The 23,551-nt window shown below is 36.1% G+C and overlaps 1 protein-coding gene across 2 annotated transcripts; it reads left to right on the top strand.

Moving 5' to 3' along the window:
• The first annotated feature begins 1,344 nt into the window (after positions 1–1,344).
• On the top strand, positions 1,345–22,843 carry LOC131772611 (anoctamin-5-like). Of its 2 annotated transcripts, XM_066166678.1 has the most exons (28): positions 1,345–1,767; positions 5,368–5,419; positions 6,032–6,162; positions 7,147–7,245; positions 8,215–8,357; positions 9,039–9,096; positions 9,357–9,408; positions 9,769–9,824; positions 10,194–10,250; positions 11,377–11,433; positions 12,234–12,298; positions 12,397–12,440; positions 12,682–12,772; positions 13,140–13,239; positions 13,837–13,897; positions 14,293–14,375; positions 14,529–14,666; positions 15,222–15,383; positions 15,704–15,740; positions 16,025–16,136; positions 17,143–17,194; positions 17,654–17,751; positions 19,517–19,650; positions 19,756–19,908; positions 20,036–20,088; positions 20,779–20,987; positions 21,174–21,306; positions 21,609–22,843. In XM_066166678.1, exons 1-28 carry the CDS (start codon positions 1,366–1,368, stop codon positions 21,789–21,791), a joined length of 3,015 nt encoding a protein of 1,004 aa, XP_066022775.1. In that variant the 5' UTR covers positions 1,345–1,365; the 3' UTR covers positions 21,792–22,843. The 2 variants fall into 2 exon arrangements, with proteins under 2 accessions (XP_066022775.1, XP_066022780.1); XM_066166683.1 differs by lacking the exon at positions 10,194–10,250.
• The last annotated feature ends 708 nt before the right edge of the window (positions 22,844–23,551 follow it).

The following is a 23,551-nucleotide window of genomic DNA, read 5'->3' as shown; positions in this document are numbered from 1 at the left end:
AATTGTCACTCCTCGCCCTATTTTTACATCGATCTGCGATTAGGCATACTTTTTCAAAGAAGACGGGAACTGGGCTGGCAGAGTAAAAGATGCCAAACAGGAAAATACGATTCCTTCTTACTTTTTCTGCGTCTTTCGGCGCTTGGCGGTCCATAGTGACCTGTCGTGCATTTGTACTCTAGTGTCTGCCTCAGCAAAAAATTAACATGTTTATTTAAAAATTAGTCATACAATAAATACTAAATTATTATAAAGTACCATGATATCGTGCTATTTAAAAAGTCAGTGATCAATTTACTTTTCAGGCAAAATTTAAAAGTAGAAATCGATTTTGCAGTTTTAATCAGGAGTATTGCCTAGGTTGCTACAGATGTGCATTGTGCAGTCGTAAAATGTTCTCTGTCCGGCACTCGAGTTATACAAGGGGATGTTTAATAGTTGACCAGCTAGGGTAATACGCCGGGTTACCGCAATTCTTGTCATGAATGATCACTGGGGAAAAGGGGTGGTTGACCTGACATTCATTAAATGCCATTACAGCGGCGCGGAAGAACGGTTATTCTTTAATTGGAAAGCACGGTAAATCTGTTAGTGCGGGGTTATTTGATCAAACCCCCTGGTTCGTGAAATAATGCGCGTGGCAAAGTTCTTGTTTGCAGTCTACAGATATTTTTGTACGAAATGAATCGTTAAAGGTCTTGGAGAAGTTGACGCCAGGTTTACAGTCAGAGGAAAACAATTGTAACATTTGAATACATAACATATCTGGGATCACACAGTTTACCATAATTTTATCTACTGGGGTAATTTTGAGGATTAACGGAAAAGTAACTGAAAGTTGAAATTCATTAATACACTCTGCCCTGTGGTACTTAGAAATACAGGCAGTAATGGGATGAGAGCTTAGCCAAAACACGGCGAAATGGCCTGAAATCGCTACCAGAGAACGAAAATAGAACAAATAAAACTATCTTAAGGTTAGAGTTTATTTGCTCTAGCATTCACGGAATAGAGCCTAAACTCTCTTACAAAACTTGATAACATTATCCCATCATGGAAAGCTTGGGCTTCTCGTGCGCTTTCTTGTCATTTTTCGCGCCCCTGCATTTTCGTTGTGACAACGATTAAATATGCTGTCACCAGTAAACAGCGAAATTCACTCATGATCACTATCAGATTGTCGTACTGGGCATTTCAGATCATTCCATATGTCGCTGGTTTCACTTGTCTTTACTGTCTCCCTCCTATCCCCGATTATAAGTACCAAAAATAGCATAGCTTATCTTCGTAATTATTTTGCATATTTCCGATGAGTACCGATGATCTCCGAATCTCCGTGCCGAAAGTAAATAGACAACAAACAAGATGGCGGGTTATGGACCACCGCCAGGACCTTATGTAGGCTTTCAGCCGAGCGTTCAGCCTATAGGGTTTGAATTGCACCAACAGCCAGGCCATCCACCTTATGATAACGGACCTGGCTATCCAAACCCACCTTCGCAGGACATCTATCGTCCCACCACAAATGAGTACGCAAGCTACCCAAATCCTGCCAACCCATCTTACCATCACCACGGTGGTGGCGATTCCGATAACCTTCCACCTGTTGGCTTTGAAGGGATTTCTAAGCGCCAAGATCCTGACGTTGCGACAGCGTCAGGTGTCAAAATCCATGAAAAGTCCAAGGAGAGTCCTGTACATCCACCAGATTACAATGAGCCACTCGAGAGAGCCTCCCATCGCGTACCGTCAAGTTCAGATGTAGAGGTTCGTACTTAATATGCGATTGTACTTTTATCTTATTAACAAAGAGCTTTATCAACTTGTGTATGCTGCTTTGTTGGGCTGATACCAAGCGGCCCTACGTTTGGTCTTGTTTTGTATTCGTAAGAATTTTGTAAGAAAGTTTTCGTTATCGATCTTCAGGTGTTTCTTGTTTCTTGATCTTCAATTTATTTCAGCCAAATTAGATTTGTCTAATATTCTGAAGAATTGATCAGTGTACTTTTGGCTTTAATGAAATTTAAGTCGCCGAGCCTTTTCCGTTCAGCATCTCCAGAAGCGGCCGTATCTCCGCCGAGCACAGGAATCTCAACTGTTATATTAGTTAAGGGCTTGGAATTTGAAATTTGTTTGATTGACGTTTTGGAACCCGGCCACTAACTTTCATTTTCAATCCATGTAGAAATTAACTGAGTGTCATTCAACATGCTTTTTCAACATGTGTTTCTTGTTTCTCGTTTATTGATCTTCAATTTATTTCAGCCTAATTAGATTTGTTTAATATTCTGAGGAATTGATCAGTGTACTTTTGGCTTTAATGAAATTTAAGTTGCCGAGCTTTTTTCGTTCAGAATCTCCAGAAGCGGCTGTGTTTTCGCCGAGCATAGGAATCTCAACTGTTATATTAGTTAAGGGCTTGGAATTTGAAATTTGTTCGATTGACGTTTTGGAACCCGGCCACTAACTTTAATTTTAAATCCATATAGAAAATAACTAAGTGTCGTTCAACATGCTTACATGAAATGACCTCTCCAGTGTTAAAAGATTTTGTTGATCTTTTATTTCTGGAACAGTTTTTGACAACTTGATATTTGTCAATGGCAACAAAATTCAATAACAAGAGGATCGCGATCGTTTTCATCACTGCTCAGTTTATGATCGGAGGAACTGCCTTTTATTGTACTCTCTTTGATTCCCTTCTAGAAAAATTGGCGACCAATATGTAAATAAGTGGTTCGGTGAGAAATAATCTTAACCCCTCTTTTCAGATAATTGAGGCAATCTGGTTGATCACATTTCGAAACAAGCTTTCAAATGATGATAAATGCTCTTGAACATGTAACTCGATACACACTAATTCTTAGGACATGTAATTTGTAGTTTGAAGTGCATATTAAGAAGTTTTATTTCATTAACAGATAAAGCGGTATTATGCATCACTTTTGTGTTGGGAATAACTTTTAATTAATTTCAGTTGTGGCAACAAGGGGTTTCCCTACTATATTTTAGAATGACCTGCTTAAGTGTGATTTCTCTGTCTATATGGTCTGTTATTTTCTTTAGCTCTCTACTAATAATTGATTATTATTCAGTTATTTTTACTGAGCATAGTACTTGAAAGTGTACTTTTTGATGCATGGTAAAGAATTTGTTTTGCAAACGTAGGTCTGACAGATGAACCAGTATTGTTAGTGGCATAGTATTAAGCAGTCAGTTGTGCAGAATTTGTTACCCCTCAATTACTATAGTTTTCACCTCTTTTAAGTGCTCATCACTGTTTAGTGGTTGATGGGTCACCTTTGAGGGAGTCACAATGGGCTGTTTGTATTGTCTTCCACCTGTATTGAATGATCACTGAAATCAGAACCACTCAAATAAAACTTAAAACAATCATTAAAATAAAATTTACCCCCAAAATCATTGTTAGTAGTACTTTTAAGCAAGTTTTTGTGTGTTAAGTGGTCAATTATGGCACAAGATGTGGTGTTTATAATTTTTTTTGTATTACCCCTATTCTGTGGAACTGTATCAGCCCTTTACTCCCTAGCATCAGTATCCATATTCTCCATACTATTCACTATACATTTCCCAAGGTGCTGACAAAGAGAATTTGTTTAATAATCAAGAGCTGCCCTAGTTAGTGATCATTTCCTCTATTCCCATGACCTCAATTTTTGACTCAAGCATGATATTGTAAGGAGAAATTAGATGCTAGTCATTACGGGTTAAAAGGTTAAGCTGTCAACCTGTATCAAGTGGTCACCCTGCCCATGGGTGACCACATAATACATGTTTGACTGTATACAGCTCATTCAGTTATTGGAAGTCTATTTCCAAATAAGATATTGAAGATGGAAAGATGAGAAATTATTAAACTCTTCTCCCCTCTCCCCTCATTTTTATAAATATTACTTATGAACCCTTTCACTCCCATGAGTGACCAAGACAGAATTTCTCGTTACAATATCAATACAATATCAACCAGATAAGTGATGAGAATAAAGAAAAATATCAATTTGGGGATAATCAGTGGATCCAAAATTAAGTTCTCTGAACTAACATTATAAGAATTGTATGATTGACAGTAAGGAGAATTACAGATTTGATTTACAAGTTAAAGGGTTAATAATAAACATATGGAATATGTTGCACACAGGCCTGTCTGTGTTGAACATTTCTTTTCTATATCGTGATATTTACTTGAAACTATCAGTTAAAATAAAAAAGCAACAACATAAGTAAATAAATCATTGTGTTCTTTTGTCATATATTAGTTCAAGTAGGTATATGACTGGTGATTGTGTGGATACAAAAGGAGAAAGAAACTAGAAAGATCATTGCTAGCCCTAAGTTTGCAATATGTCTATGTTAACTGTATGAATAAATTATAAGTTTGAACTGCAATCAACTAGGTGACACGTTATACTTCACAATATGGTATTGGAAACATCTGTTTACAACCAAGCGATTAAATTGTCATGGCAATCTTTCCTGATGCTTTGTTATTCAAATTTGAAAAGATCTGTCTTTGGTTCTTGTGATTGTGATGAATGATGTGTCTGCAAAGTGTTTAACAATAGTGAGAAGAAGTTCTTTGAAAATTTTCCTTTATTTTAAGGCTGTTTAAGGGGTATAATATACCTCATAAAAATACATTTTTATGATTTTTATCTATTTTGCATAGATGTAGACTGCACACTTAAACAAATGAAAGGTAGAAGTTTTTTTGTCAGTAATAGATGGAAATGTAAAGATCTTTCTAATTCAGTATTCGGGTCTGACTTCAGATGAATTCTTGTGAATTTGTGGCTTGTGAAAACCAGATGGGAAAATCCACAACATTTAATGTACCAAGAACTGTAAGCTTGTTTTCTATTAGCTAATCTGAGATCTGATCCTTTTTGTCTGATTAATACATCAATGTATAAGGTTCTCATAAGTGTAGATTGTTTGTGATTGTTTAAGATCATTTGACTGGACTCTAAAATTTATTGCCTGCCTTGATAAAGTTCTTGAAGGCTTGAATGATTGTTTTTATATGTTAATTTTCATAGGTTGCTCTGAATTTCAAGCTTTAAAACTTTCATCAAATAAAGGTTTCCCATAATTTGACAAGCTCCATAAAATGTCCTGGCTTGATTGCCTGTGTGACTATTTTTTCTCTGACTTCTTATGTTTATTTAAAGTGGTGTTTGTCAAACTTAGCTTATCAATATAAGATTTATCCTGAATTTGAAATAAACAACATTAAATATCTTAGAATAATAGAATATTAACTGTGACTTGAACAACCTCGGACACAGGATTTCAGAACAATGCAAGAAGTCACTGTTTACTTATTTTTGTTGTTGTTTTTTTTTTCAGAGAGGGAAGGATTCTGATACGCTGTTCTTTAAGGATGGGAAGAGAAGAGTTGGTGAGTGTACAGTGCACTTTAAATTAATTAGTTAACTTAAACAATTCCTTCAAATAATACTAATAGCATAATTTATTTAGAGGTTATTCTTGATGATAGTCCAATAGCAGAAAATATTTTACTGATTTACAGTATATGTACTGTACAATGTCATGTAGTTGGAATCTATGCTTTTAGAAGTTTTGATCATGACTTTGGTGTTCATTTTATGTGCTCACTCACCTAACAATTCTAGAAATATAGTGTAAAAAAGACAGCTTGAGTTTTTGTGGTGACCATTAACCCTTTAAGTCCCACTAATGAACTTGACAGAATTTCTCCTTACACTATCAGTACAATATCAAGCAGACCAGTAATGAGAATAAAGAAACACAATTAGGGTATTACTGGTTGATCTATTTCCAAATTCTCCAAACTATTATCATATGAATCATATGGTAGACAGTAAGAAGAATTACTGATTAAATTTTGGGAGTTATTAATTAAAGGGTCAACAATGTGTCACTCACTGTGACCACAGTATAGAATGCCCATACAAAATAGTGAGCAACATTGAAAGATTAGCTGTCTTTTGAAAAAAAATTACACTTTTTCACATTTATCTCTGTATAGATTACATTCTGGCGTATGAAATTGATACAACCAAAGACAGGGAGTGGCAGCAAAAAAGAGAAGAGAAACGAATTACATTTGAGCAGAATCTGGAAAGGGCTAATTTAGAATTGGAAGCAGAAGGCATTGAGGTACATTTCATTTTGTTAATTCACAACATATTCATTAACCTATTGATTCAGTTATTTTCCAAATTATTTCTCAATTCTTAAGGATCCATAGGTCAAAGATAGTGCTGCAGTACTTAATAATGTCACAACCTGTTTAAGTGGAGGGTAGTGATTTATAATTAATTAATAGAGACATGTCACTTCAGTGATCTTTTTTATATTGAATTTTCAAGTATTCCAAGGGAATTTTAGGCAGTAATAAGCGGTTGTACAGGAGGTATATTTTATCAGTTGCCACTTGAAAAAGAGAGAACTGTGACTTTTAAACCAGAATAAATCATTATGGTTTCAAATACTTCCATTTATGTTAAAGAAGTTATCATGCTTGTTAACTTGTTATTATCTGAGGCAATAAGAATGATGCTTTTTGTTGTGATTATTTCTATAGTTGTCCCAATTTTTTTTACCTTAAATTTTGCAAATTTGGGGTGAAAATGATAGAAACCCTTAATAAGTGTGCAGAAATCGATGACTTCCCAATTCTTCTTTTGATAATGCAGAAACTAAAAGCCTTTAACAAGGAACAAGGCCTTCAGATAAACACGTAATTAAACAGTTATGAGTGACCTTCCACTATTAACATTGTGGATAAGTGCAGTTGGAAAAGTGCAATTGTTCCATGAAACTGTAATACATGTATGTGGACACTTGGATAATTTGCACCGTCATCCATGAGAGTGTTTCGTATCAGACCTGTCACAGACTGATTGACTATTTGCTTCTTTTTTCCCACCTTTTAAAGTAGTTAAAAGCAATTGGATAATAAACAACTCTTTCTTATTTTGGTGTGGAGTTTCACTGAGTAATTCTACTTGTTGTTTATATTTTGACTTGACCTGTAGGCTCATCAAAATGCAGCACAACTTGTTAAAAAATAATACTTGGCAAGTTAATACATAAAAGACTGAGTGTTAATTTTTCTTTATTAAAATTACTGTTTATTAGAAATCAAGTAATGGAAAGACAGCTTTTATCAAGATCCATGCACCTTGGAAAGTCCTCATCCAAGGTGCTGAGGAGATGCTCATGAAGATGCCTATCAGGGTATGAATACATTTATGGTGTTTTCTCACACAAATACTGGATCTTGATTAAAAGACAGCTTTATTAAAAACCATATTTAACAATATACTGTCAGTGGTGTTAAATATATTTGATGTGGGTCTCAGCCAGTGTATTTGCAGTCAAGGAACCACAAGAGAAGACTTCTTAATGTTGGTAACCATATTAATATCAATTCTTCATAAATATTGGCTGCACCAGGCCACGTTTTAAATTGTGAGGGGGTTTTCATCCAGAAAATAATTAAAAACCTTTACAGTATGACTTCCCCTTTGATGACATTAAAAGCAGCAAATTAACTTGTATGTACATGTAACTGACAAGTTCACAGGGACAATAATATCTTGATTGTTTGCTTAAAATAAGGGGGCAATTACAGTACTGTAGGGAAATCTGCCAAAAACATTATTATAATAAAATTCTCAAAGAATGTGTAGAACAATCTTTCCCAAACACTGGACATTCTGAAACAGTAATATTATTTTATATCAGGATGAAAACTGTTGTCAATGTCCTTGAATTGGGGAAAAAATATGAATATTGATGCAATTTTAATGTTCAATTTTTCTGACTGTAGAGCATTTGGATGTCAGATTAATTTCTGCTGTGTTATTGATAGGTTACTACTTGCAACAGCAAGCAATTAATCATTGAAGTTACTTGAAAGTGGTCTGTCAGTAATAAAAATTCTATGTACTTGACAATTAACCCTTTAACTCCCAGATTAAATTTGTACTTTTCCATACTGTCAAACCATACAATTCTCATGATGTTAGTTCAGAGAATTTAGTATCGGATCAACCAATCATCCCCAAATTGATAGTTATCTTTATTCTCATCACTTATCTGGTTAAAATTGTATTGATATTGTAAGGAGAAATTCTTTCTTTGTCACTCATGGGAGTTAAAGGGTTAAGTGCTTGAAATGAACACAACCTTTTCTGGCGACAGGAGAATGACTTGGACACAAGAGATTGGACTGAGAGATGTTTTGATACCATTGGAATGCGTAATCCATTTGAACTCAGAGCTGAAGATCTTCCAGAGCAGCCGAACTACTTCACTTGTGCCTTTAGAAAAGACAAACTTGACAGGTACGTTTTCTTTGTTAACTATCAGAGGATTAAAGTGTGATGGAGATCAGGACTACAGCATATGAACAATAGAGTAATACCCACAATATTGCAATAGATCATGGCTACAAATTAAAGAGCTTGTCAATTGAGTGGTGAATGTGCTGTAAGTATACATGTGTAAGGGCCTATTTACACGGTACGACTTTGTCGCATGCGACAAGCTTACGACAGGCTTATGACACGAATTGTTTCGTGTAAATCAAACCTACAACTCGCTTACGACTCTTATGTCATGTCGTAGGCCTGTCATAAGCTTGTCGCATGCGACAAAGTTGTGCCGTGTAAATAGGCCTTAACAGTACTGTAAAAAGGATTTGTACACTGATGTTTTATGTTACGAATGGGAGTTGAAAGTTTGAATTACTTTTAATTTTGAATTGCTAGAAATCATTGCTGATACTGGTATGTATAGTTTAGGATGTGCAAATAATATGTTCTACTGATGTATAATTGAAAGAATATTGATTTCTTTCGGAGCATGTCTTTTAACAATAAGTTTATGTTTGAAACTTTAATAGGTAACTGGGGTTTGAATGATTAAGTTTTCATTAATCTTCTATGATTAATAATATATATTATTTTTATATTTTGAATTTGTAAATTAATGATGAAATCAAATTTCTTTTTCATTATTAATAGGTTTCTTATTCCAGAAAACCAGGATGATTTCTTCACATGTGCTCAGCGGAGCAGAATTGTAAGTGATTCCTGTAACAGGGGATGTTTACTTTGAATTTAACTTTATCATGACAACATTACGAGTAATGATAGTTTTACAGTCATGTATGTCATGTAGTTCCTGCTATGGTAGATCTTTAACTCACTGAACATGCAATGACCAAATGATATATTCATCTTTTGCCTGATTTATAAACAGTGCACTCTGGTAACACATCTCAGACAGAGATGGCAAAACAAATAGAAGTACAGTAAATATTGATGTTCAATTGCATGCAGGTTCACAGAATTTTGACCAGAACACAGTATGGCGAGAAGAGGAATCAGATTGGTAAAAATGAAGCAATCTTAATCAAAACTATTAATACTTTATGTTAATGACTAGCATTAAAAATTTGGGGCCCTTTACATCAGGTAGAGAAATGTATTTTTGTCAGTCATTGAACAATAAGAATATTGCCTCCTACAGGGAATTTAAAGGTACATGTCAATTTTCTCTAACTGCAGAAAGACTCTTTGAAGTATTCTCTTTTGTATTACTTTTAATTATTGATGTCAGCTTATTAAACTGATTTTGCAGTATATCATGTATCACATTGACCACATTGTGTAAAGTGTGATCAGAAACTTATACTTACATAATGTAGCTGCATATCCTTGTCATTTATGCATCTCTGTAATATGATATTAGGCATTGGACGCTTAATTGGTAATGGATCTTACACTGCAGCTTATCCTTTACACGAGGTAAAAAATTAATTGCAAGTTTTGTTTTGTTTTGTTATCTGTCTTCAGTATAACAACTCCTTACTGTGAAACTTAAAAAGTGTCCAAGAAATTTACTATGGTATAAATTGATGGATCACTGTAATTTACAATAATTCCACTAGGTTTAAAAAATGAGCAGTTCCTGAATGATACCTTTAGAAGAGCAGATTATAAGCTTTGAAACTTCTCAGAATTTAGAGGGACTGAAAACAGAGACTTGAAGGGCAGTGGTGAACAAATTTAAGGGCTCTCATATTTGTATATGATTATTAAGTTTAAGGGCCCAAGAAGGCTGACATACAGTTACATCATGCAAAACTTAAAATTAAAAACCTTGTCTCCTGTCAGGGATTAAAGGGACATGAAAAGGCCAAACAAAGCTATATAGGTCATGGTTCATTTTCTGTAAGTGCACTCCATCTGGTTGAATGATCCCATGCAAGGGACTGGCCAGAGGAAAAGGCAACTACTGCATCAGTTTTCTCAGAGTGATTTGGAGTCTAATAATGATTTTTTCCTTGAATCAACAATTGTGTCAGGTTGCTTGAACAGGATTCAGCTAAATGTTGGCAAAGTTAGCCATGTGTTTTCTTGTCATTTATTTCAAAAATTTTGGAATAAAAATTCAATACAAAAAAGGAATAACATCAAACAACTACATGTCCATATGTTTAGTCAAGTGAGAGTTGGACAATGGATGTCTTGATCCAGGGAACATTAAGCTTGTTGTACATGGGGAGCTATTCAGACTGATACATGTACATTGTACATGTTTATAATAGTAATAGGACTAAGAGGAGTCCAATTCAGGCTGTAATTATTCAAGTGATAAACAAAATTGGATGATTGCACTGTGAAGGCATCCATTGTACCTTTTCATCTAAAAAAAAACAACAGTTAAAGGGGCAAAATGTGAGACAATAGCATGCACATGTGACACCTTCTTTCCACTTACACAGGCATGGTGTGTTAATTGCCCTATTACACTGTCCAATTACAAGCATGATGTGTACACTGTCATATTAGTGCTCAAACTGAGCTGGAGAACTCAAGAATTTTGTTATAGTTTTGATCAATGGAACCAGGGATTTTTAATGGCAACAAAGCATAATTGTACTTCAGGCCAATTTTCAGGCTACACTTTTTGCTCATGACTATCAAAATAATTCAATCAGACTTGAACGCACACTACATGTACACAAATCATGTTGTCTTAATCATATCTAGGACAACTGTGTGATTGTCAGTTGCTCATAACACACACAAAAAGTAATTTTTTAGCATTTTGAAACATGTTTTTTTACGTTCAAGTGTTGATGTTTCAAATTAAAGAGTTGCATTTGATTTTTTTTTTTACTGGAGAGAGGTAAAAGAGATGGATTTGGCATATGATGAGCTCACTGTAATTTATAATTACTTTATCAGGGAATTTGACATTTAGAGATCTATACATTGCAAAAATTACCACAATAATGCATGGAATAACTTGATACAGTTCCATCATTTTTGTATTTTACAATGGTTGATGTAGGGCACTTATGAAATAGATCAATCCAATGATCCTCCAAGACCTGAAAATGCCAGACAGGTAATTTTTTTATTATTTTTTTAAAATAAATAGACCTCACGAGGTTAATTAGTTTTGTGTATGTTGTTTCCTGTTAAGTTTACAGTGTACATTGTGTATGTACAACTCAGACCTAATAAACTCCTAAACAAATCTATGGTATGGTACCCATGGTCGTTTTGTACTCAATCATTTTATACTCAAGCTGGGTACAAAATGATTCAACTAACTGGGTATGACATGACTGTGGGTGTGAAACGATCGGTAACCAAATCTATACCGTCTTATTACCGTCTCTTCAACTTACACCTCATCAGTTTTGTAAACTTCTTTCAAAGCTGATTTGTCATTCAAGCTACAGTACGTGTAACCTTTTTTTTCAAAGATGTAAACATCAATTCTCCATCCAGTCTACCATACAGCTTTTACAGTTTATATAATCAAACAATACTTTGTCCCCCGAAGTTTTTTCTTTCTTCTTATCACATTCCTGCTTTTAGATGTTTTAAGGTAAATTCCTATTTTGTAGGAACTTGTAAGAGGAAAATTATAGACGAACAAGTCAAATCACCAAAGAAAACTTTGTTTGTTTGTTTGTTTGTTTTTCATTGAATTTTCTCCTTCTCAAATATTTTTACTTCTACCCCTACTCTTGATATTCTTCTCAAGCTTGTGTTCAGATATATCAGACTTGAAACTCTGATAGCTTTTCTCAATATTTTCTTTTAAGTGCAGTTATAAACTTTTCTATTGCATTGTTTTTTCCAGTTTTACAGTTGGTAATCAATGATAGTTTTATTTGTGGGTTGTTGCTATTTCAGTTGTTGTTTGACACCTGGGTTAAAGCACATCGCTGGTACAAAATGCAACCATTGGATCATATCAGGTAAAATCACTTACACACGACTGTTTAACTCAAGGTGTGTGTGTCATTTTTTGTTGTTAATAATTGTTTTGGTCGATTATTCATTAATTTTGTTGCAGAGATTACTTTGGAGAGAAAATTGGAATCTACTTTGCTTGGTTAGGTAAATATAATTAATGAATTCAAATTTCATGTGCACTCATCTGATTGAAGTAAGTAATTGTTTCAGCTGTTTAATCATGGCTTCATATAATTTTTGCTTTTGGAAGAACACATATTAAAGGCTATGACTGTATTCTAGTCAGCCAGTGAGACTCAAGGACATTGCACAATGCATGAAGTTTGGATGTCAATGAGGAAAACAGTGTCATCAAACAAATGTTACTCTCTTGACTGTTTGACAGGTTTCTACACATGGATGTTGCTCCCAGCAGCCATCATGGGCCTTGTTTGTGTGATTTATGGACTTGTCAGACTGGAGTCTTACATTCCTGTGTAAGTGATGAGTTTGGCAAGGCCTATATGTGCATTCTATCATGTGCAAAGGCCTTATATTCATATCAGCCGTGAAATGGGCTCATTGAGGACTGGGAATCTTAAAGTATTATTTAAAGTTGTTGTGAAATGGAACAAAAGAAAAATATACTTGGTGATACATTCACATGTGCTATTTTACATAACTTTCTCTATAATGTGCATCCAGTGTTTACTATTACTGCCAGTCGTAAGCGTTAACAGTATTGCAATCACTGGTTTTATACTGAAAAAACGCAAGTCAGAGAACGAACTTTTTTTTTATTTTTGTGTAAACGTGGCTTTCAGACACGTAAAACCAACTGTATGTATGTATCTTTTGCTTTAGGAAAGACATCTGTGATACGTCTAAGAACTTTCCCATGTGCCCTCGCTGTGACAAACGCTGTCCCTACTGGCCTTTATCGGACACATGCATCTATTCAAAGGTGACTTAAAGAACATTTTCACTTCTTACTTCAAGTTCCTTCTTTTCTTCTTCCTCGACTTCTTTGCTAAACTTTTTTAAAGGTCGCTATTTGGCGACTTAACCAAATTTGTCATTCTCTTCACAGTCGACCATACAATTCTTATATTGTTTGTTCAGAGAATTTAGTATTGGAACAACTAGTTATCCCCAAATTGATATTTTTCTTTATTATTATCACTTATCTGGTTGATATTATATTGATATTGTTAGGAAAATTCTGTCTTGGTCACTCATGGGAGTTAAAGGGAAAGAAATGGAGAAAGAAAGGAAGAAAGCAGAGAAAGAAATTTTGTGCAACATTGAATTTAAGCACCACAGTTTCTTCCTGCTGACCATGATGACCAAATGACCGCAGTGTGAGGCCCTGTGTCCCATTAATAATTGATGTAGCCCCTTGTTAAAGGGGCTACATGTAGCATAAACCATGAATTTGGAGACAATTCATAATAATTAACACATTATTCATCAAATATTCATCTTTGTAGTTCGTTTTTCAGAAGTTATCTATCCAGTTTTATCGTCTACATGTACTAATGCCCTCTTTGATTCTCTTCAGGTGGCTTACGTTTTTGACAATGAGTTTACTGTGATTTTTGCCATTTTTATGTCGATTTGGGGTGAGACCTTTTTTCATTTTTAAGAATAATTGCTTGTGTAGTAAACTGTGTCAGACCCCGAGGCTCTATTGTTGACAGCTGTAAAGCTGTGTGTGGTCATTATATTGAGTTGTTGGGCGAGATGATTCACTCTGAGAATGCTTCTCTCCATCCGGGAGTATATACATATTGGCAACGCTGAATAGTCAAAGAAACTTGACAGAATGTTTGGGCAACTTGTACTGAACCATCCCGTTCAAGAGTTGAAAAAATAGCTAATGGATTGATTGCCGAACATCTCATAGATAGGACCATTTTGTCTGTGACTTTCACAGAAAGGAAACTTTGATTTTCTTTCAGGGTCGTAATGTTAATGAAATACTTTACTGATGATCATGTGTGTATTTGTTACACAGCCACCATGTTTCTTGAGTTTTGGAAGAGGCGGCAGGCAGAGATTGCTTACGAATGGGATCTATTGGGATATGAGGACGAAGAGGTACGATATTAATTAATCAATCAATGTATTTATTTATGACTTTTGTTAATTATTTGTAAGAAGGCAAAGATTAGGCTTGGCAAGGTAAGCTTATGCCGTTTAGGATTTATCCAGGAATAAATGTACAAGCTCCAATTCATTATTCTGTTTTAGGAACAACCTCGTCCCGAGTACGAGGCAGTAGCGATGGAGACCCGTTTGAACCCCATCACGAAAGTGGAAGAGCCTTTCATATCGCTTGGGAGGAAAGTGCCCAGATTTATTTGTAGTTTCAGTTTCATCATCTTCATGGTAAGAACTGGATAATGTTTAATAAGGCTCAATGTGATTTTGGCCAGGTTTAAACCGAGATAATGCAGCAGTTTCACCAGAGCCTCCCAAGGGCATTGATGTGCATTACTACCTTACTGCTTTGTTTCCTTCCTTCCTTCCTTCCCTCCTTCCCTTGCCCCCTCCCTCTTTTGGGTGAGTGTCCATTCCGCGCACCGGTTTGTTGGTGTTGCGTTGACAGGTGCCTGGAGGTTGGCTGCGGCTTGATTGCTGGGAGATTGCTTCCCTCCTATGGTGTCAACTGTTCGCATGCACCCACCCACCCACCACCTTGATACTATTGGGCATTGCTACTTGGACGAGGCGAAACGCTCATATTACTGCAACAATTTGACCTTTTCAAATCTAGATTTACCTGAATTCTGTAGCCCCGGCGTCTTTTGCAAGCTAGTTATAACCGACAGATAAACTGACTTTTGGTCACCGGTATGGCTCGTAGTGTTTTAAAAGAGGATAAGAGGTGCAACAGCGAAGTTCTGAATTTTGATCTATAGTATTATGGTCTTTGTATCGCAGCTGGCGCTTGTCGTCATCGCCGTGTTTGCTGTTGTAGTATACCGTGTTGCAGTATACGCGGTGTTAGCCGCAAGCAGCGACTACAACATGGGAGCTGTAAACATGGCCACTTCCGGCACTGCAGCTCTCCTAAATCTCATTACCATCATGCTCCTCAACAAGGTACCCACATAAACTTATCTTATTCTATGGAGACGGTACACAACTAGTAAACATCTTGAGGTAAATTTTTATTGTCTGCCCTATCATGTGGATGTTCGTTTGCGACTCTTATACAGCGATGGTTCCTACTTGAATGAGCAGATATTAGTTAACCCTTTAACTCCCAGAAGTGATGAACATGTAACCTCTCAATCAGATCTTGGGAGTTAGAGGGTTAACAGTAGAAGTTCAGCGGATGGTTTTATACCTTGGAGTAACAACTGATCATTTAGTGTGATCCTCTGGTGACTTCTTTTTGTTAATTGTTATTTTATCTCCAGGTTTACGAAAAACTGGCGGAGATTTTGACACGATGGGGTACGTGTGTAGAAAATGAATTCAGTGAACTTCATTCATGCTTTAAGCTATTGACCACTTTACTGATATTGAATCATCAATGCATCCGATCTTTCAACTGACCTTAACCGTACTACTGTACTCGTGCACATTGTGGTCATTACACATTACATAGGAATTTTAAATTCAAAATTAGTAGCCGAATCCTTCCGTACCTCTAAACTGCATCGGCATGCGGCGTCGAAAGCTAACAAAGTAGGAGGCAATAAGGATAGGGTTAAATTCATCATCTGTTTTTATTTCAGAGATGCCTCGCACCCAGACGGAGCTTGAAGACATCTTTTCATTTAAGATGTACCTTTTCCAGTTTGTGAACTTCTATTCGTCACTCTTTTATATTGCGTTTTTTAAACTCAGGTGAGTTTATGTCATGAGTAACAATGGGAAAAAAGTTACTTAGAGCTCTCCTAAGAAAGAAAACTCAAAATCGTAGACATTTTCGATTGTCTGGGACGACTGACGACAAATCGGTTAAATCGAGAGCGCTTTTTTTTTACTGACGCAACCCAGATTTTTGCGATGATCCGCGATTACTGAAGGTTAATGAAAACTCCTATTTTGAACTGTCGTTAGTTTTAATTTGCTACCATTCCTTGGCTCCTGTAGCCCCGAGTCCCAAATGAAGTGGTGTCTGTTCTATTTTTCGCCAACCATCAGACAATCGGAATGTCTACGATTTCGAGTTTCATTAATTAGAAAACTCTGGAATCATCGAGAAATATTGAAATCACCGACTATCCGGGATTTTTCCCGCCAGCCTTAAGTGTCATTGTTTTTCTCACGATTTAGGCTCTTCGAATGACATGCAGATCGTGATCTTCCCTCACCCATTTGCTGTTGCACGGTTCTGCTGTTGTCTTGTTTCTTTGTGATGCTGTGTTGTGATACTGACCATCAAAAACAACAACAGGAGAGCCGTGTTACAGCGAATCTTCGAAATGCGCTATGTTGTTGAGAAACAGCCCACCACATTGGAGCATAATGCTTCAGAAGGTGACTCGTATACACTCGACCTCATCACGTAAAGAAAACTCGCACTAAGCCATTGAAACGTCGCGATTCACATCAAAAGTAAAAACATCTTCAGAAAAATAGTTTTACATAATTACCAGTAGGAACTTTTATCTATTTACATAGAAGCGTTAAACACATTAAAAATTGTTTGGCATCACAGCGGTAGAATGAACGTATTGAATCATATTTTGAGAATATTTTCAACTGACAATTATAAGTTATCTGTTTAGGGTGAGACAGATTTTTTATGCATAATTTTAAAAATGGTACTGAACAGACCTACGGGGACAACAATTTTCGTCCCTCTGGAAGAAAGAACTGCGCCGACAAAAAAAATTTTTGTTTTCAGCCCTGGAAGGCCAGCAGAATTTAACAGGATATTTGGTTTTCGACAAGAAGAGGTAAGAAAAAGTATTCGATATGTAAAGCTTTTTTTGTGACAGTTTAGGGTATTAAAAGCTGCATTGGGTTAATCAGACGGTACTGTCGTCAAAAATTTGCGAGAAAAGGAAGGAAAGATCGTCTTTAGACATTGTTTGTAATTGAAGTAAATAATGTTTTTCGCCTTTGGTCCCATTAGTTGGACCAGTTTAAAAAGGAAGCGTTTGATTAGAATTTATATCGTAAGGGTGTATGTGATGTTCGTTAAATTTGACAATGCAAGGTTTGCCGACTTGGAAATAGTTGCTTTAACAATTTGAATCTTATTTTTGACTTTTTTATCTCCTTTGGACAATATTAGTTCAATTCAATCAGAAAATAGAAAGTAAAATAAGGCATAAAAGTAACTGAAAATATCTTTCAAACATAGAGCAGTTGTAAAGGAGAATTCTGAGTTTATTTTTATGTTGTTCTGGCAGTGTAATCCGGCAGGTTGTTTATTTGAGCTCTTGGTTCAGCTGGCAGTTATCATGGTTGGAAAGCAGATCTTCAATAATTTTATTGAAATAATCGTCCCGTAAGTAGCCCGTAAAGAGATGAGGTACATTTTTAACGTTCCCGCTTTTTGAGACTTCGTTGGACTTAAGGCAGGTTTTAGAAAATAACACATTTATGGACATTTACGTATTCTAATGTAATAACAGTTTACTGTTAACTAGGAGTATTTACGTTCTGCTCGATATACTTGGACTGTTTTGCAATACGACATACCTATAGGTGTAATAGCTTCTTGGAGAAGCACATTTATAGCGTAAGTGAAACACTGGCATAGTAATCAGAAAACCGGAATCGCTGAAAAAAAAAAAATCAGGGAATGTATTTGTATAGGTAATCACATGATTTCGAGTGCAATTTGGAATAGATAAGCACGAGTAAATTTTTTCAAAGACTTACAAAATTGCACGAGCCCGTAGGGCGAGTGCAATTTGTGGTCTTTGAAAAAATTAACAAGTGCTTGTTTATTCCAAATTACACGAGAAAAATCATGGGATTACGTGATAATAATAGACATGAAAAAATACGAGATGGCTTATCATAATTAAGCAGAAGCAAAGCGCGCGCATCAAGAGCAAAAATAATTTATTCAAACAATCGAATCACTTTCGATGAAATGGAATCGTCGTTTTCGAGGTTCAACCATGTTTGTTTTTAATTTCGACGTTGGATCGCTCGAGCAAAGTGTTAAGCTAGGTCGGCTTGTAATTTTCGATTTCCTTGGCAATTCCCTTCTCTAAACACCACTTGTTCCAGACCGAAACTAAAAACAGTGCTTTTTACAGTGTTTTCGTTGTCTGAGCTGTTTTCAGCTGCGGTGGCGAAAGAAAACCTACTTAAAACGCAGGCCATTGTTTCGCTCGCAAATTTTCAAATTTTGTTGCGACATCCAAGGCTCTCATTTGATTGGCTATCTGTGAGTTTCTTTGATTATTGACCAATCAGAATGTTTGATTTGTTACTTTCTTTGCACTGAATTAACCCTCTTCTGCACTGAATTAACTCTCTTCCGCACTGAATTGCCTGAAAACTGCATTTATCTTGACCAATCAGAGCTCAGAAATTTTTCCATGTATAATATTATTGTGGGAACATGCTCCAAACACATTTTACAGTGAAATAATACTTTTAATTGTTTAGTTCTGTAAAACAGTATTTCACAGGCCAAGTCACTCATTCTGTGAACGTTTTGGATTAATAATATTTTGACTCAAATTTCAAATAAGTGGGATGATCATTTGGGTAAGCACTCCTATTTTTCATCATCATCATCATCATCATCATCATCATCATCATCATCATCATCATCATCATCATCATCATCATCATCATCATCATCATCATCATCATCATCATCATCATCACCATCATCATCATCACCATCATCATCACCATCACCATCATCTTCATTATTATTATTATTATTGCTGTAGTTGATATCGTCACCATTATTATTATTATTATTATTATTATTATTATCACTATGGTCTCTTTTATTCCTAAAAATAGAGGATATTACATGGCCGCGCGAAGATAATTAATTCTGTTCGAGTGTTGGGAAATATTTCACGAGTGAGCGAAACGAACGAGAGAAATATTTTTCAACGCGTCAAGAGAAATTTCGTAGCTCCAAGCGGCCTTGTAATAATATAATCATAGTATTGGTATTGTTTCCACGTGTAAAGAGAAACATGTTATCTTCACGTATGAAGATATCATGTTTTCGCGCTAAAACTCACTTGGTATTTGACTGAGGTTTATATTATTATTATAATTATTTTCCACAGAAAGCTTCAGAACTGGTGGAGACGCCGTCAGAATATTGAAACCCCCGACTTGACCGAATACACACGTTGGGAACTGGACTATGACTTGACTCAGTATCCCGTGCACGGGTTGTTTTACGAATACCTTGAGATGGGTAAGAACTGCGCAGCTTGTACGGTTGAGCGAAGGAGATGGTTGACATTTTACTGGTTATAAACTCTGTTTTGTTTTTTTGTTTTTTTGTTTTTGTTTTTTCCAGTGATCCAGTATGGCTTTGTAACACTATTTGTGGCCGCCTTTCCACTTGGACCGTTCTTTGCCCTCATCAATAACTTGTTGGAAATTCGTCTTGATGCTTACAAGTTTATCGTGGTTTTTCAGCGCCCAATGGCAGCTCGTGCGCAGGATATAGGTATGCGTTATATACAAAGAGAGGGCCGATTATTTTTGTTGGTCTTAAACATTTTTTATTAATTGAAATTCTATTTAGGAACTACCGAATAGAACACTTGAAAAAAAAAAACCTTTTGTTTTCACAGGAATTTGGTACGCAATCTTGAAAGGCGTTACGAAGATCTCTGTGGTCGTAAATGTAAGAATCTATTTTAAAAAGTTGTGCGTTTTTTAATATTAATTCTTTAAGGATTGAAATTGAAAGAAAATCATTAAAAAACGGAAAATAAGCAGAGAAAAATTACTTGGGCGACAGATTCAGTTACAAACAGTTGTTTTTTTTCTCCAATTTTATCGAATAAAGAAAAAATTAATGAGACAGTTTTTCCCATGTTCGAGCAAAAAAGGTTGGTCCTGACTTAAATCAAATGACAATAATATAGTCAAATTTGGTCACCTGGTGGTAGTTATTGACCTGTAAGAGCTAAAAATGAAGGATTTCCTAATAGGATGAGATATTTCATTGCTTTGGTAACTTGCAAATTCAAGCGGACAGACAATGATTTAGCATGTTCTACAAGGACCGCTTATTTTGCTTGAAAACAGTTGGTATTCAAAAGAACTTGAGCAATAGTATTGCCTCATTAATCGTACGTGCTGCATGCTGCGGTTCGAGTCACTTTAGTTGAAGGAAGCATACTTGAATAATTTGAATCAGCGATTTAAAGAGCAGAATACAGCAGAGAGTTATCTCTTTGTTCTACCTGTTGTCAAAGGTGAAAAACATGTCATACTCGGCGTTTTGATTTAAAACCAAAGAGAACTTATTGTAAGGAAAGCCACAATGTATAATCACGGTAACTTGTTTTTTTCTCACCCTTTTTGTTAGGGCTTTGTGATTGCCTTTGTTTCCGAATTCGTCCCCAGACTGTATTACACCCTAGGTGAACACAACGACAGCTTGGAAGGATTTGTAAACCACACCTTGTCGTGTTTTGCGGTGGATGATTTTCCTGAGTCTGAGAGACCTTCTGGAGCTGCTGCTGTTGAGTTCCCCCTAAGAATTAACAGTTGTGGGTTTAATTTATCTACCTGCAGGTAAAATAACAAGGAGGGTTCTGTGTTATGGTTTAGTTCTTGCAGAAAAAAGAATCGCCTTTACTGATTAGTGTACTGATTCATTAATTTGTCAAAGCTTGCTGGACGCTTGGTGACACTATTGTAAGAATCATAAGTCATCCATTATAACTCAAGTTTTAAAGGTCTTGTGTGCTTGCATTTTAGATTCCGAGGGTATTATGAACGACCAAAAATTACAATACTCAACACGACCCTTCCAAATCCGAATGCTTACAAGTTCTCGACAGCCTATTGGCATATTTTGGCGGCCAAGCTGTTTTTTGTGGTTGCCTTTCTGGTGAGTTTGTGTCCACTTTTAATTGTGGGACGCTCGTTATGATGCACCTGATGGGATACTGAGAATCGGAGTATTTTCCTACAAATCGAATTGTTGGTGGAGATTACTGCAGTAATGTTGTAAAAAGAAGATTCCACCCTATCTGTGTTCCTCTCTGTTTCCTGGTTGATCTTTGTAGCAGTTCTGTGAAACATTTAAAATTGACCAACCAAAAAAAAAAAACGGTTCAGTTGAAGAAACCTACCTACCATCTTTCTTCTTGTGTTTGGCTGATAGTCTTATTAATTTGTTATTTTGTGCAGCACATCGTGTTCGGTATGACGGCAATCTTGGCTTGGATTATCCCCGATGTTCCGAAGGAAGTTGACAATCAAGTCAAGAGAGAGAACTTTCTTGCCCGCGAAGCCTTACGGTCAGCAGATCAACAAGATTCTGTCTCTCCAGTCCCTAGGGAAAATTCGCGTGGCCAGGATGAAATGTTGTGAAATGTTGTAAAATGTCGTGTTTTGACAGAAATTATCTCGTAGTCAACGACCTGTAACTGATATCGGTATAGGTAGTTAAATTTGATAATACCACCGTCGCATATTTTGAATAATTTCTTGTTGGAAACGTAAGGCAAAATTCGAAAATCTTCACCAAAAGCCAGTGCTTGTCACAAGCTGCGTGTCATAGCTCGCTGACCCATACGATTGATAGTCTTCATTAATAAACTCAGTTTAATCTTTCGAATAGCGAAAGGTCAGTACATGTCTGTTTTATATAGAATAAAGGGTGTACGTTTTACGTCGGTGGGAGAGTATAGCAGGTAATTTAGTGTTAACAACTGAGTTGAAAACGTAAATTGGCCACCGTAAAGAGTAAAAAAGCTGACATTGCGAGCGTTAGTCCTTCGTCAGAGCGATGGCGAAGGGCTAACGCTCGAAACGTTCTAACGATCTGACTGAAGGGCTAACGCTCGAAACGTCAGCTTTTTTACTCTTTACGGTGGCCAATTTAAATTACCTGTTTTACATAGATCAGCTTTCTACTTAAATAGTGTAAAACTTTATAGTAAGACTAACACCGTACAAGATTAATAATTTGTATTCATAGTTGGTTTGTGTGGTGACTTTATATGCGAGTAAAGTAACGTGAAATTGCCGTAGGGAACGAACTACTTTTCTTTTGATTCTCAGGTTCGTTTCTTTAGCCTCAACTGAAAGACCTCGAGAATTTAGGACACTTGCTAAGACAAAGCTTTTCTATTCCTTCATTACTTATCACACCTTATGTTTACCGGCATTGAGTGGCTTTAAGAGAATATCAGGTCTTTTGGATTGCTTGAGATACAATATTTATTTTTCCAATGAAGCCATCCAAATACGTTGATGCCGTGCTAAGGTAAAGGAGTAAGGATAGATCCATCCCGGACTTGTTTGTAACAGTAATCAAAATAAACTGTTAGGCAATACAGACTTTGTAACAGTAGTCAAAATAAACTGCTAGGCAATACAGACTTTGTAACAGTAATCAAAATAAACTGCTATGCAATACAGACGCCTGCGTAGCTCATGATTTTGTCACTCCGTTTTCCTACGGCGATTGCATTTTCTGTTTGTTTGAGTCACAACAAAACGCCAACGGGCCAGACGTTAGCGTTATTGATATGCGAAATCTAGTGAGGGATCATATCAATTCGTTTCCACCTTAGTTTTAAAACTAAGGTTTTAAAACTAAGTTCCCTGGATTCGTCGATGCCTGAACTAAGAGAAAATGAAAATTAAAGGGTGTATGGACTCCTGTAGAGGGGCTAGTAATGGCGGGATTAATCAACTAAAAAACCTTAAAGACACTGCTGAGTGGGTAAGGAGGGAGTTTCTCTCATAGAACCCCGTGGGTTGTCTCGGGGTATCTTAAGGTGGGCACGAGACTTGCAGGGGTCAATGGAAATAGCAAAGCAGCTTTGCACTTTCGTCTCATCAATGTACTTCTGATTTAGTAGGATACGCTGGTTAATTCTCAGTACACTTTTTTTTTTTTTTAATCCATACAGACTCGATGTAGATTGGAGAAGAGCAAAGTACTGTTATTATCACGCCTGAGCTTAACAATCATTCCATGTGCCAATTCTAGGTTGCCAGTTACTTTAACTTAATTTTTTTAGTTTTTTTTGTTTGTTTGATTGATTTTTGTTGTTGGTTTTTTATGCGTTTTACAGTTTTAAGTCTGATAATCCGTCCCGCTCTCAAGGTATTACCGAAAC

This window comes from Pocillopora verrucosa, chromosome 1 (assembly GCF_036669915.1).
Source record: "Pocillopora verrucosa isolate sample1 chromosome 1, ASM3666991v2, whole genome shotgun sequence".
NCBI classification, from domain to species: domain Eukaryota; kingdom Metazoa; phylum Cnidaria; class Anthozoa; order Scleractinia; family Pocilloporidae; genus Pocillopora; species Pocillopora verrucosa.
Note: the sequence above shows the minus strand (reverse complement) of the source record. Positions and strands in the feature narration are given on the sequence as shown.